We start from the raw sequence: 15,936 nt of genomic DNA on the forward strand, positions 1-15,936 counted from the left end.
AGGCCGGGAGACTTTAACCCGGGAACCACCTAGTTCCAAGGAAAGGCGGTGACTCAGATGTGGCTCTTATCAGGACAAGAACGGCATTATGAATATAACAGAGACACCCAGCCCACTGCCATGGTGAGCTGCTAAAAATAAAACAGACAAGGCACAAGAGAGCCACCTGAGGAAAGCGCCCCACAAGCCTTCTTTCCAACAACTCGGCTTTTTAAAAGGACGACGGCAGGAGACGGGCTGGGGGAGGGGAACTACTGACACCCAGTATCCGGTATCCGCACGAAGGGCTGTGGTCCCCGGCCTCTTCGGAAGCAAGCCCCAGACAAGGGGAGACAAATCTCGCCCTGTGGGGGGATCACGTGGCACTCCAGCTCACGCCTGGCAGGAGCCAAGAACTGCACGCAGTGGGCACTCACAGAGGCAGCATCCCAGAAAAAATACGAAACAAAACGGAGGGAGCTGCAAGATGACTCCTGTGCTCACGGGGCTCATGGGGGGGTGGGGAGGCGGGCCGTGTACAGACCACCTGGGGCCGTGGTGACGGACGGCTTCACAGGTCCCCATGAGCCAGGGAAAGATGGGGCAGGTCCCTGGCGACAAGTTAGAAGGGGTTTCAGAATGTGGTCCGTAGGTGGCTTTTGGATACCACAGTGAGGTCTCCTAAGTGTCTCTAAGTGTGGGGGGTGGGGCAAAGTGGTCGGCAGGCTTGGGATGGGGGCAGCCGCAGAGAAAAACAAAACCTCACCGCTGAGGCTCTGGGGGCCGGTGGAGCGGAGTGGCCTTGGAACGAAAAGAAAGGTCCAGACGTAGCCCCCTGAGAAGACCGGATGGCTAACGGTGGGGGGTGAGGGGCGGATGCTGGAAACACAAGGAGGTCCTGACAGCTGACAGCATGGCACGACAGTGGGGGGGGGGGGGGTGTTGATGGACACAGTGGGAAAGGTTCTGTGATGAACCATTTTCAAAAGCCAGTGGTGCCAGGGCACCTGGATGGCTGTCAGTTGAGCGTCCGACCTTGGATCAGGTAATGATCTCACAGTTCGTGAGTTTGAGCCCCGTATCGGGCTCTGTGCTGTCAGCACACAGCCTGCTTTGGATCCCTGTCCCCTTCTCTCTCTGTCCCTCCCCCACTTGTGCTCCCTCTCAAACATAAAATAAACGCTACAAAAAATTATGGGGCGCCTGGGTGGCTCAGTTACGTGTCCAACTTCAACTCAGGTCTTCTCTTGAGGTTCAGGAGTTTGAGCCCCACATCGGGCTCTGGGCTGTGAGCCTGCTTCCAATTCTGTGTCTCCCTCTCTCTCTGCCCTTCCCCCATTCGTGTTCATTCTCTCTCTCCCTCTCTCAAATATAAATAAACAAAAAAAATAAAGAATAAAAAGTCAGTACTGCCAACCAAGCTGGCCCCCAAGTGCCTAATGCCAGCCACTTGCCACCAGAAGGCCTTGTCACAGAGCCCAAAACCTAGCATCACTTGCTTGGGCCTGAGAAGTTGGTAACCGCTGTGACATGCAGGTGGCCAAGTGGTCTCAGCTCCTGCCCACACTCAACACATCTGGCTCCACTAGTGGGGGACCAACTGCGGGAGAAGGGGGGGGGAACGAGCTGCTGGGCAGGTGAGCCCTGAGAAACTCAGGGGTGAATTCAGAGTCCAGGCTTCGGAGCAGTTATGAGAAAACTGGATATGCAGATGGGAATAAACACAGGGGAAGAGAGACATAAAAAATGGGGTAAATGAGGCGCCTAGGTGGTTCAGTCGGTTAAGCATCCGACTTCAGCTCAGGTCATGATCTCACGGTCTGTGAGTTTGAGCCCTGTGTTGGCCTCTGTGCTGACAGCTCAGAGCCTGGATCCTGCTTCAGATTCTGTGTCTCCCTCTCTCTGCCCCTCCTCCGCGCTCTCTCTCAAAAATAAATGTTAAAAAAAATTTTTTTTTAATAAAAAAAAAAGCGGGGTAAAAAGACGCCTCTAAAAACTCTGGGTCCCATCACTCCCACTCAGCCCTGTGTTTCAACCTTGTCCCACGACCGGCCGAAAATGACAACCATGATTTCTGCATTTCCCACATGATTCTACTCTTTTCCTGGAGAAGGGCTAATGAATAAGAACATGAACCAAAGTCAATCCCAGTTTCAGAGCAGAAACGAGGGTCTAAGTTAGCACCTGTGCCGTGAAGGCCTGGTAACATTTAAAGCCGGGCACTTATTCAATGTACACTTTTAAGAACCTACTGTGTTCTGGCCGGTTCTAGGCATGGGGGTCCACATATGCTACTCATCTGTTTGTAGAGGTGTGCACAGCACCGGGATTCTCAACTGCCAACGGAATGCTAAGAAGAAACTGAGAAAACCAGTCTCTAAAATACCAGCAACTCATCCAACCCTAAGTAAGTTTCCTATATTTTTCTTTCCATGCTGATTTTATTTCTATGCTGCATATTATTCCCTTAACCTGATGGAAGTGTTTTTTTTTAAATATATAGATATGGATAATGATGTATTTTTCTGACATTTTTAGACACCCTTAAAATATAGTATTACAATACAGTTTAAGGGTTTTTAAAAAATCTTAAACTTTGGGGTGCCTGGCTGGGTCAGTTAAGCGTCCGACTTCGGTTCAGGTCGTGATCTCACGGTTTGTGAGTTCAAGCCCCACACTGGGCTCTGCGCTGACAGCTCAGAGCCTGGAGCCTGCTTCAGATTCTGTGTCTCCCTCTTTCTCTCTGCCCCAACCCCATTCATTCTCTCTCTCTCTCTCTCTCTCAAAAATAAACATTAAAATTTTTTTTTGTAATTTTAAAAATCTTAAACTGGCTATTCTAGCAAGTAGTCCTATTTCATATCTTTAATACATTCCTTTTAAAACCTAACATACCTTGTGCAAAGTTACAGCTACAAAGACTTACATAGCTACCAGTTCAAAAAGTAAAGCCATTGCATTATACCCTGAGAGGGCCCAATTCTGGTAATTCTTCACTCAGACAATAATGTATTCTTTAATCAATTTAATCAGTCAATCATAAATGGCCCTTTGCCTCCCAGGAAACACTTACCTCCTCAAGAAGCCGAGTGACAGCATCTATGTCATTATACGTCTTAGTCATCTGGCCAACTCTTTCAGCACATAAAACTGCAAAAAATAAAAGTGGCAATGAAACGACAATCACAAACCGGCCCAAATGACCCACCAAAACAGGTGGCCCTCAAATTGTGCCTGTGGATCGGGCACAAAGGGTTGTTGGTTTTGCTGTGTTCAACCCACTGTGCTGGGCACCACTGGATTTCATTTCCGGGGAAGAGCCCCAAGGAGGACTGAGAGAGGGGTAACTTCCAATCCTGCAAGGGTTTGACATTGTCTGTGTGTGTGTGCACACTCACGTGCATGTGCACACTTAGAGGTGACACTACGGACGAGGCGCTGGAGTGGAAAGGGGTCTGGCTACATATAAACTCAGCAAACGGAAGTGGGTCAGCAGCACAGCCACCAATGTGTGACTTACCAGAACGAGAGGGTGTAGACCTCACTAACCATACAGACCCAACCACATAGAGTGGGATCCTTCAGAAAGCAACTGGTGGTGCAATTATTAAATAACACTCTTAGCTGATAATGACATGATGACAAAGCTCCTCCCCTCCCCTCCCCTCAATTCTACGGCTAGGAGACCAGTTTCTACACCACGAAAACCAGGGTAGTAGATTCTTCTTTAATCAACACCAAAAAGACTATTACTGCTACACACAAATACGCATACGTACACAGAGTGATATTTCATCATATATATAATTTACTGTGGTCATAAGAGGCTGTATGTAGGCCACTTTAGATCTGACCGTCTTTGTTCTCCTGTGGGGGGAAAAAGGTCATGTGATGAAAGAATGCTTTAGTCTGCAAAAAAACCTCAGGGTTGCTTTATTTAAATAGATGGCAGGGAATCGATTCGCGATTCAACAAACACCAAGAAGGTAGTGTAGGCTTTATTCTGGGGAGGAAGGAATGAATGTAAATGGGTTGAGGACCCAAGTGTAAAAAATTATAAACTTGCCACTTTTGCAAGAAGTAACCTCATAGGAACTCTTTATAACGACGACTCTACAAAATAATTCTTGGTGAAGACTTGGCGAAGCTCTCACAATGACCCACATTCAGTAGCAGCCCAAGCAAGGCATTTGGAAATTAAGTGGGTTACTCAGCCAACCTAACACTACTAGTAGATTCTACGACTGGAATGCAATAGGTCTCTAAATATTTTATCAAACCCAAGTAAAGATAGGCCTCGTGAATGGGCTTGGAGGAATCTGATCTGTTGGAATGATTTTCTAGCTGAAGGAGCCCCGAAATCTGGCTCCAAATCTGAAATCCTACCAGCAAGGCCTTCCGGAGCCAGGAGGCGGGGCCCCTCCCTCTGCCGCCTTCACCCTGCACTTGATGAGAGCTGAGGGGGGCGGGGGGCAGGGGAGGGGGCTCGCCTCAGGAACTCTCCTTCCTCCCCTCCAGGGGAGCTGCCTGGCTAGGGGGATTTGTAAGGGTTGGTTTACACCAGAGTTTAATTTGATGGAGGTGGAGTCCGGCTCAAATTGCTCTAAACTGTTCCCTTAGCCCTGGGTCAGGAAAAATCCCTAAGTGAAGATTCCTACGCCCCGACAGGAGTTAGTTTTCATGCTGGACAGCTGTGCTGGGCTGTGGGCACGCGGGTAAAGATGCAGGAGGCCCCCCCCTCACCGGCTCCCTGGTCGACCGGAAACAGACCCCCTTCCCCCTTGCCCACCCCCACCGCAGTCACAAAAGGCTTCTGGGCTGAAACCGGGATTATGACTGGGGGCCTGCTTAGTGCCCCCCTTGCCTTCGAGGACCACGCCCTCTGCTGTTGGGGAGGAAAATTACACCAGGCTGCACCTTAACTAATCTGGCCCCATGTCACCCTAACACGAGAGAGCATGATTCGGTGCGGCTTTTTTTTCTCCGGGATTCTATTAGAAATTACACTTACATTTTGTGAGCTAATTTTTTGAATTGAGGTCACTGCAGTTAATCGTGTAGATAATCACATGCAGATGCAAGAAATAATACAGAGATCCCTTATACCCTTTACCCCGTTTCCCTGCAGGGGTAACATTTGGTAAAATGATATTCCAGCCAGGGCACTGACATTGATAAAACCCAGGAATCTGACTCCGATTTCCTCAGACTAACTGGTGCTCATCTGTGTGTGCACGTGTGCTTGCGTGCTCCTGAATGACGAAGCTCTAACAATTCTATCACCTGTGTAGGTTTGTGTATCTACGACCACAAAGATCCCTCGTGTTGCCCTTGTCTGAGGCTAATCTTAAAAAGCTTTAATGTACTTTAACTATTGGCCCCATAGATGTAAACCTGGAATGGTGGGCTTTCTCTAGCATCAACCAGTCGGGCACATACTGTCACCATGCCCCCATGGTGACAGGAGGGCAGGGGTGACCATTCACATTCAGTCAGGGCTACAGGGTGAGGTAGAAACCTCCCCAAAGTCCCCAGGCCTTTGACAGCTCCCAGCTTCAGAAGTCAGAGGCATAAGTGAAAAACCACTGTTGACCCTGAGTTGTTAAGGTATGTGCACTGTTGTTCCAGTTATGTTTTTAAAAATGCATACAATTCCAACTGGGAGAAAATGTACTGATTCATAATACACAGAAAAAAAACTAGGATAGCCATAAAAATAATTGACATTTAGATGGTATTACACATTTTAATTTTTGTGCTTTAAAAAGAATTTGTTTTTGTAGTGACCATGCACTGATAGGAAAAGAATTACTTAAAATATTTTTCAGAAAATATACAGTCAACTATAGTTATAGGGTCCTAGGATCCTCCCTGATGCAACTTTTAAGAGAAATCAGTAACAGCAGCAGCAGAGAAATCAGACCCTTACTGGGCACACTTTCTATGGCTAGGCCATGTTCAATACTACTCTAATGGATTATCAATAAATGCTACAGGATAGAACTTTAACTCCATTTTACAAATGGGAACCAGAAGCCCAGAGTGGTTAAATAACTCCTCTGATGTCATACAGCTAGCAAATGGTGAATTTCAAAAAAAAAAAAAAAAAAAAGGAGGAGGGGGAGGGGGGAAGGGGTTGCAGAGGAGGGAGGGGGAGGGAGGAAGGAGGGGGGAAGGGGGAGGGGGAAGGGGAGGAAGGGGGAGGGGGAAGATGAAGAGGAAGACAAAGGAGAAGACAAGAGGAAGACGAAGACAGATTCCCAGCAAGGGCAATAGTTAACATTTATAAAGTCCCTTCTACGTCTGAGATTTAAGGAGCTTTTTCCTTAAGCCTCACCACACCCCTGAAGGGTTTGTGCTGTTGTGACTATTCCACAGATGAGAAAACTGTTGCCGGGAGAAGTTAAGGACCCGATTGAAGTCACAGCAAATGAGGTTGTAAGGTAAGGACTGCACCTAGGCCAATTTGGCTCCTGTCTTAACTAAGTTAGGGGGAGAACCATAAAGGATTCAAGGTCAAGGCTGAGGCTGGCACAAATCAACAATTCTTGGAAGCATAAACAGAGCAAGAAACATCTGTGGTATAGGGGAAAGATCTCTGGTGCCACGACTCCGAGGCTTAGGTTTTCATAGGACACTCTACCAAGGTCATGAGGCCCTGGAAAAGCCCTGTAATTGTGTCTTCGGTTTCCTCTTCCAAGAAATGAGGGGGGCAGGAGTGAGAACAATGAGGTGGGAAAATAGCCAGTGAGGCCTTTAAACAGTAAGATAAGTACGGGCTGCACTTTCCAAGCAGCTTTCTAGATACTCAATGTCCAGTAAACCACGGTCCTGTTTCTCTCTCCACGGGAACAGTATTCCAAATGGAGGCTCCAGTTCTGACCAAGGGAGCACTACGCAATCAATCCACTTCCACTCAAAGGATGTTCAAAAAAAAGAAAAGGACAGCCATAAACCTCTACAACAACATGGTAAAAGTAGGGTCCAAGTTCTAGAAAAAGAAGTATAATACGCCAACAGTAGCAAAGCAGATAGAGTGGACACTTAGACACCTCTAACAGTGTCAAACTAACGTGTACCAAACGTGCACCAGGCTCTGTGCTGAGAAGGGCAGGAGACTAGCCCTTCCAGGACACACAGAAAACGGGCAGGTTCCCCATCAGGGCATTCCTGGGCAGGGGCCTAGGGTGTGTGAGACCTGGCAAGTCCCTTTAAGGACTCTGGACTTTAATAATGGGACAACTGAAGCCACTGGAGGGTTCTCAAAGGGGGAGGGTCTACAAAAAAGCTGTATTTCAGGAACGATTCTGGCTCCAGCACAGAGAAACGGTGGGAGGTGGGGGTGGAGGTGGTCAAAGCTGTTGACAAATCCAAGGAAATTCTAAGTGGCTGCAAAAGTGGAGAGAAGTGGTCTCTTTTCTTGAGAGAGTTACGAGAGAAGATAGGGTGGGTGGTAAATCAGAAAGATAGGATCTGGGCTTCTCGCTGGGGCAGAGGGGACAAAGGCACTCCACTTCCTAGGCCTAGGGTCCCCGGGCAAGACAGGCCGGTGAGACAGAAGCTCAGAAGCACGCTGGGGCTGCCCCAGCACAATCACCGGCGAAGGGGACAGCGGCTGAGGTCACCACGGGATCATGTGTGTGCCAGGCAGAGGGCCGTGCACAGCCCACAGCAGGAATGCCCTCCCGGGAGCTGGAGGTACTAAACTGTGGTTAGGAAGAATCCGATTTGCAGTGAGAAAAGGGTTGAGTGCCGATCCTTGGGTGGGCAGGTAGAATCATGAAGTCAGATTCGAATGAGAGGCCCCGGGGCCGGCTGAGCAGAGACAGGGAGGCCCGAACTGGGTTGTCAGCTAACTGAAGGTGCAGATCAGAAGGGAGGCGGGGTGCTCTGGCTGAAAATCAGGAATGCAAACTTGATGCAAATTAAACCGTGCCCAAAACGATTCTGAGGATAAATGCTGGCAGCCATCTTCAGCCAAGAAATCCCCAGTATCCACAGAGAGCAGGCCCTGAATAGAAATGAGTCCTTGCCTAATGCCAAGGAGATGCAGCCAAGTGAGAGGCGTGGGGCCCAAGACCTGAGGCCCAAGAGAAATCCCCACAGGGAAGAAAACAATGGGGCCGGGGACTGGGGGGGGGGGGGGGTGCAGTTTTCCAGGGACAGATCGGAAGTGGCCATCTGAAGCAGCCCTGGGGCAGGAGCGGAAGAAGAGGGCAGAGGCTGTGCAGGCAGGAGGGCGGCCAGAGCAGGGAGCCAGAGGCACAACTCAGGAGGCCTGACTGATGAAGTGGAGGGCAAGAAGGTCCCAGCACACAACCTGTGAACCTGTGTCTTCTCGTCACATTAACAGGCTTGACAAGACCCCCTTGACATTTTGGCCGCATCAGACTTCTCGGAGAAACTCTTGTCAGCAGCCCTCACTTCCCATTTATGTGCTGCATTTTGGTGAAATGGTTCCCCTAACGTTATGTCAACAGTTAGCTCTCATCATTTTTCTTAATTTTTTTTTTTACCTTTTACTTATTTTTGAGAGAGAGAGAGAGAGCATGAGCAGGGGAGAGGCAGACAGAGAGGGAGACACAGAATCTGAAGCAGGCTCCAGGCTCTGAGCTGTGAGCACAGAGCCCGACGCGGGGCTCGAACTCGCAAACCGCAAGATGGTGACCAGAACAGAAGTTGGACGCTTAACTGACTGAGCCACCCAGGCGCCCCTGCTCTCATCATTTCTTAACCTAATTTTGAGAACATTTCTCCTATGTCAGTTTTATATACGTATGGAGCAAATAAGTGAATGAATATTTTGCACACATACAAATATGTGTGAGGGTGTACACATACATAAATGCACACATATATAAAATTATACACCTATATACACATAAGTGTGTGTGTATCCCAAGACCTCAGGGGACACTGCTCCCTTGTAACACTAAGACCAAGTAGCCAACATCCATGAAAGGAGGGAAGATATTCACGACTGCCCATTACATTTGCACCTTTGGGTAGTTTGGCCATGTGTTCTAGCTTATTCACAGGTCATTTCTTTAATTAACTAGAACACTTTTTCAACTTTTTTTTAGAACCCGATTCTAGTCCCCTTCCCGGTAATTTCTCCTTTTATCTTCTGTACCTTAGCACTAGCTTTTTTTTTTAAAGTAAATTTTATTTTCTGTAATATTTATTATAACAACCATACAATATTGAATAAACTTTCGATACGCCCAGTGGAGACAGAAGCTGGCACTCAAGTATCAGAGAAAAGCATGGTCCACAAAGCAGTGGATTATCCCCCTCTCTCTCTCTCTCTGACCGGTAACAGCAGCCGTCAGTTGAAAAAGCATCCCTACATTTGGCCCCTGATCCTCCAGGAAGTAAACCTAATACCTAGTTACTCTCTGCCCTGCCCCTGGCAAGGGGTGGGAGGTTCAGAACCTGAAAGCCAAAGATGAAAAGATCCCCATGAAATTCTAAATGAGTCACCACCGCTGCTAAGTTTCCAGGCATTACAGAATAAACGTCCTTTATTTAAAGCTTTGTCTACATGCTTTAGAATTTGATTTGTCAATGCTCCACTTAAAAACCCTCACCAGCTCTGCCACTGCCCACAAGCAGCAGCCTCGATACATAAATCATCCAGGGACCATCCACACCGGCTCCTCGCCGCCCCCATGCCCATGCTCCATCACGGCTCAGCCCTCCCTATGACACCACTCTCGGATGTCTGGCTTGGTTCCAGGTGTGCCCGTTTCCTTCTGCAGGGACGGTCCCTCTCCTGCTCCTCCATCTGGGGAGTTTCTGCTCCTCCCCAACGCCCGTCTTCCTGCTGGGAAGATTTCCCATGGAAGATGGCTAGCAGTCATCCAGACGGGGCGGCTTGGCAAAGCATTCTGACGAGGGGGGCATCTCTGAATGGCTGTTCTGACTCAGCCGCAGGGCCGCAATCCCTGCGTGTCGCGGCCAGACACAGGGCGGGTGGGCTAGAGGCATGGATCTCCGAACTTTCTGGCAGCGAAACTCAGGCTCTGAAAGTCACAGGACTTGCCTGAAGTCACAGACTTTAACCGTCCCCTGGGCCTCAGGGCGCCTGGGTGGCTCAGTCTATTAAGCCTCCGACTCAGGTCACGACCTCACAGTCCGTGAATTCGAGCCCCACGCTGGGCTCTGTGCTGACAGCTCAGAGCCTGCAGCCTGCTTCGGATTCTATGTCTTCCTCTCTCTCTGCCCCTTCCCTGCCTGCACTCTCACTCTCTCTCAAAAAAAAAATTAAAAAAAAAAAAAAAATTAAAAAAAAAAATTCCCCTAGGCCTCTACCCAAGAGAAATAAAAACCTATGTCCACCCAAAGCTTGTACACAAATGTTTGCAGCAGCATTCCCTGTTATAAGCCAGAACGTGGAAACACACAAATGACTCTCTACTGGTGAACGGATACACGAGATGCGGTATGTGTGTGCAGTGTGTAAAAAGGAACGAAGCATGGGGGTGCCTGGGTGGGTCAAGTGGCTCAGGGTCTGACTCCCGATTTCAGCTCAGGTCATGATTTCATCGTGCGTCGCATCGAGCTCCGCGTCAGGCTTCGCACTGCCGGTTCAGAGCCCGCTTGGGATTCTCTCTCTCCCCCTCTCTTGCACACTAACACCTCTCTCTCTAAATAAATAAACTTTCTCTAAATGAATAAATAAGTACTGATACACGCCGCAACGTGGAGGAACCTCAAAAACTTGATGCTCAGAAGCGGCCAGGCACAAAAGACCATACTCTGTAGGATCCCATTCCTATTCAGTACCCGATACGGGCCGATTAGAGAGCAGGTAAGTGGCTGCCGGGGGCTGGGAGTGGGGATGGGATTAGTGTGAACAGGGGTGAGGGAGCTCACACAGGGAGGGGATACAAATGTTCTAAAACTGAACTGTGGTGGGGGCACCTGGGTGGCTCAGTCAGTTGAGTGTCCGACTCTTGATTCTGGCTCAGGTCATGATCCCAGGGTCGTGGGATGGAGCCCTGCGTTGGGCTCCACACTAAGCACAGAGCCTGCTTAAGACTCTCTCTCTCTCTCTCTCTCTCTCTCTCTCTCTCTCTCTCTGTCCCTCCCTCGCTACAGCATGCACGTGCGCTCTCTCTCCCTCGCTCTCTAAAAAACTAAATAAATAAAAATAAATAAAACTAAACTATGGTGACGGTTGTAGAACTGCGAATTCACTAAAAGTCATTACACTGTCCAGTTAAAAGAGCTGAATTTTATGGCAGCAGGTGGTACCTCAAGGCTTTAAGTTAGCGAACGACACTCAAACAAGCATTCGGGGGCTACATTTACTGTACCCCAACCGCTGCCCCATGACATGGCATTGCAGAGGCACTGTCTTGCTATCTCGATCCCTGACTGAGCCTTCCTCAGACCACAGCGGGGTTCTCAGACCGCAACACTGTTCAGGAGGAGCGATCACCCACTTCAGAATGAGCCCTGATAAAAGGCACACAAACGTACCAGTGCACCCCACAGAGACTAGGTTATTTTCAGTTAGAGAACCGTCACTAAAATGTGCTCAGACAGTACAGCCGCCTCTCTCCGGTTTTTGAAAAGAGTGACTCTGGAGTCTCCTCCCAGGCATGACACGTCCATCCTTTTCCCAAGGGACAGCCTCAGCCCAGGCTTAGCTGTTGTCCTTCAATATCCACCTTCACAATCAGCCCAACAGCCCAAGTGGGTTAACCACTACGACCCAGAAGACACACTTTATTTGGTTTAAAAAAGAACTATTTTGACGCAGCCCTTGTAGAGGGTGTGGAAGAACAGGGTGAGGACCCACCCATCAAAAATGGCTAGAGCCATAATGAATGTTATTCTTTTTTTTTTTTTTATGCTTATTTAGTTTTGAGAGAGAAAGAGACAGAGTGCGAGTGGGGTACGGGCAGGGAGAGGAGACAGAATCTGAAGCAGACTCCAGGCTCTGAGCTGTCAGCACAAGAGCCCAACACAGGGCTTGAACTCACAGACTATGAGATCATGACCTGAGCCGAAGTCGGACACTTAACCAACTGGGCCACCCAGGCGCCCCACGTGTAATTCTTACAAAAGTCCCATGCCCCCGCCTACCTGGGTTATGTAAGGCACATGAAGGCAGCAGAGTCTTATTTGGGGCCCAACACATAATTGGCACTCAAAAAAAAGGAAGATTTTGTATTCTCACAGACCAGTCTTGGGAAAGAAAGGCTCACGTCTAACCGACACCCCAGAGAGAGGTGAAAACATGAAACCCTGGTGTAGAGCTTATCACCCCCAGATAAGCAAATGTCCCAGAGAGTCACCTCCCTTTTCCTCCCAGCTTTTGGGGGGTGGAGGGAAGAAGTCATCTGGAAAAGGGCCATCTCAAGTCTAAAGTAACACAAAGTGATGACGAGGTGGGAGATGGCTAAGAAAGAAGCTGTGTTCAAAGCAAAGGCATCAACTGGTAAGTAGCTGTGGTCTCCAGCCGGAAGCAAACGGACACCTGGGTGAACGGGTGCTGGTTTGCCACGGCGGCCACTGAGGCGGCCTCCGGGACAGTGTGGTGGCAGAGGCCAGCCCACTACAACAGCAGTCGGTTCGGCCACTGCCTGCGCCCGCGTGGCGCCCGGTCTGCGCACTGGGAGGTGGGAGAGGGACAGCACTGCCAAGAGCAGAGACCTGATCGTACAGCTGTGGCGACATTTAACTGCTCACCAGCATCATTAACTGAAATTTTAGTGTGACTATATTATTGGCTCACGTCCCCTTCCGAGGTGGGCTGAGAGCAGAGCACCGTGGCAGGTTACTGAAGAGGCAGGGAAGGAGAAAGGAGATGAGTCTTGAGTATATATGTCATGCCAGCCGCCACCCTGGTCATTTGACAAACATTATTTACTTAAAACCAAGAACAGCTCCATGACACCATTATGAGCCACATTTAACACACCAGACAGGGAGAGGCCAAGTGGCTTATCCAAGGACATAACCAAGGACTTGGGCCTGGTCTATTAGAGGCCATAAACAGCCACCCCGCCCTAGACCGGAACACTCAGTGTTGATCTATGGTGGCCGTTCGTGATCAGGATATCTAAAGAGGGCTTGCTTGGTGATCGCCAATTATGACTGCTCACCACGTGCTGGCACTCTGCCAAGTGTGGAATGGCTATCATCTCCTTCAGTGTTTGCATTCATCCTAGGAGAAAAGTATTACTGTCGGCCGTCCACATTGCCCAAGGTCACAGGGCTATTATGGGAGGGCCTGATCAGTCTGACCCCCAAGTTGGCACTCTTAGCCACTGTCTTCTGAGTAAATACATGACTCCCACTCTCAAGCTGAGCTGGTAAGATGCATACATAAATTAGCATAATACAGAGGAGCAAGCAGGAAGGGCCAAGTGAGAGATGCTGTTGGGAGTTCGGATACAAGACGGGGCGGCAAGGGGGCAGGGGGCAGGTGCCAGAGGTGGGCAGAGCAGCAAGAGGACCCCAAAATAACAAAGGCTCTGGATGAATCTTGCCCGTGGCCAGCCCTGGGGCTATGCGGGTACCTGCACTCCAGTAAGAGAACCACCCTGAGCAACTGACATCACTGGAGGCCTGCGTGGGGTAGCCATGGATACCAACAACCAAACCCCAGGCTGGAGACCAAGGTAATCAACACCACGAGCACACAGTGCTGAGGCCAGGACTGATAAGCCAGTTCACCTCCCTCCTGATCGTAACCCTACAGGAGAGAGTCCTGCATAGCGCCCTCATGTGCTGCTGGCCACACCGTGTCAACACACACACACACACACACACACACACACACACACACACACACACACCAAGGCGGGACCCTGACAGCTCCTTCTCCAGGGCAGACATCACACACCTCCCCTGCCTCCCCGCCCCAGCCATTCTCCAGGCAGCCTGGCCCTCCGCCAGCAGCCCACGATTTCCTCCTCAAACTGGAGGAATCCGCTGTCTGTGCTGCCTCTCCGGCTTCACCTTGGGCCCAGCCGAAGAACTTGAATGACCCAGCAGGGTGCAGCTATGCACAGTCACACCGGCCCCAGGCTCTCCACCAAGTTCTAGGTTCCCACTGCCAACTGGTGTTTTCTCCATCTCTGCTTTTCCAGATGATAATTTCTGGTTAGTGCTCATCACCTGAAAATGGCCCTTTGTGCAAAAGACCGACGTGGCCACTCACACCCTGGCCACCAGGAGCCACCTCTGAGGACAGGACACTTGCTCTCCTGCAGCCTGCGGGCTCAGAAAACCAAAACCTGCTACGAGAGCACTCGGTAACCCCCAGAGAATTCCATGTGCTCTTTCTGAACCCTGCTGCCTGCCAGGAATCGGGGAGGGAATCTTGCAATCGGGTAACAGCCTCAGGAGTGTCCAGGTGAGGAAAACTCGTGAGATCAGGCTTCCCGAGGCATGCCCTTGAGAAAGCGGTGGGAATCTGCCACACAGCAAACCACAAGGAAGTGACCACAGAAGTTCATCTTCGTCAGTGTCCTCCTGATGCTGGTGCCAGTGCCCTTCACTCCCAGCAGCACCGAGACCAGCTTCCTGCCTGATCTCACACGGAGCAGAGGGGGCTGGGGCAAACAAGCAGGGCCCTGCTCCAAGACCGCCACATGGGACGAAGCTGCTTGAGGTCAGTTCTGTGTCTGCACTGTGCAAGTTCTCAGTGGCCAGAAGACACAGAGCCCAGACACTTTCTCTCCCTGAGGACGGTAAGAGCCAAACAGCCTCTCACAGCTGCTTCTCCTGGGAGCCCCGCCTCCCTGTGAGCACCCACTTCGTGGGTTAGAACGGCCAGAAGGGGACTTCGACTCCATCAGCACCTCGTGCCTGGGTGCAGTGGAAGGTAGACCCCAGGCAGGGTGACGGCAGTGGAATTCTGGACAGGGACAGCCGAGGTGAGCCTCAGTCACTTTGACTGCAAATGGGAACAGCACTTAAAAGCACCTAAACCAGCTCAGAATCCAGGAAACGCAGTCACGTCCACATCCTGCACATAATTTCATTATTCAAGAGCATTTCTCTTCCATACACGGGACTTGCTGGCCCATGAACTCAAGACAATGTCGGAGAAAAGCAGGGTCCTGCCCAGCGCCGGGCTTGCTCTGGGACACAGGACTGGCCACAGAAACCAAATCTTCCAAAACAAACCTCTATCTTCCAACCTATGCTCCAGACTTCCTTCAGGGCAGGAGCCAGTCTCATGAATTTTCTCTGACGAAGAAAACTGAGCACACTGGCTATAAAGTGTCTTTCTTTTGAGCTTACTGTCCTAAAATTACTATGAGCATGTCACCCCCTCCCCCCTTACAGGACAGCTAAACATTTTATTGAAGAAAGGAAGGCGATGGGAAGGGAAAAAACAAAAGAGAATGTAAGTCTATCCTAAGATGCCAAATACAAAGCAGTGCCCCTCTCAAATGAGATCACTGAGTAGGGACCCTGTGTTGGGGGATGTCAACAAAAAGATGCGACCTCCAGTTGACCTGTGAGTGGGGGCCGGCCACTTGGAGCCTCCCCACACCCTCCTTGGAATGTGGGTTCTGCTCACCTTTCCTGCTCCCAGAGGCTGGTCCAAGGACAGAGCCTTGAGATGGCGATGGGCTGCAAACACCTGAGCGGCCAACATGGCCGCACCCAGTTAGGGCCTCTTTCTAAACAAACTTCTAAGGTTTGGCAGGTGGCTGCACAGATCCAGTCTTGCTGCTGCCCGCCCAGGACAAGCGTCCTACTGCCACCTACCGAGCTGGAGTGGCCGGCCTCCTCCTTCACCTCTCCCTGCCCAAGGAGGTTTCAGATTACGCCTGGGAAACTCCCGAGGGGGTGGCCAACCAATACCCACGGTTATCTCTGAAATGTAGACCAGCAGGGGACAATGTGCATTGGAATCAGCCAGAGGGCACGTTAAAACCCAGTCTGCTGGGCCTCACCCCAGAGAGCCTGGCTCAGCAGGTCTGG

The 15,936-nt window shown here is 50.2% G+C and overlaps 1 protein-coding gene across 12 annotated transcripts in view; it reads right to left on the reverse strand.

Annotated features, from left to right (window-relative positions):
• The window catches only part of TRAK1 (trafficking kinesin protein 1), a 116,868-nt gene that overhangs the window by 38,979 nt on the left and 61,953 nt on the right, over window positions 1-15,936 (reverse strand). For all 12 annotated transcript variants that reach the window (XM_053221603.1, XM_053221597.1, XM_027040782.2 and 9 more), the window contains one exon: window positions 3,053-3,129. In XM_053221603.1, coding sequence (XP_053077578.1) covers window positions 3,053-3,103 — 51 coding nt within the window. In that variant the 5' untranslated portion in view covers window positions 3,104-3,129. The remainder of the gene's footprint in view (window positions 1-3,052; window positions 3,130-15,936) is intronic.

The sequence above is a fragment of the Acinonyx jubatus genome, chromosome C2 (assembly GCF_027475565.1).
Source record: "Acinonyx jubatus isolate Ajub_Pintada_27869175 chromosome C2, VMU_Ajub_asm_v1.0, whole genome shotgun sequence".
In the NCBI taxonomy this organism is placed as follows: Eukaryota; Metazoa; Chordata; class Mammalia; order Carnivora; family Felidae; genus Acinonyx; species Acinonyx jubatus.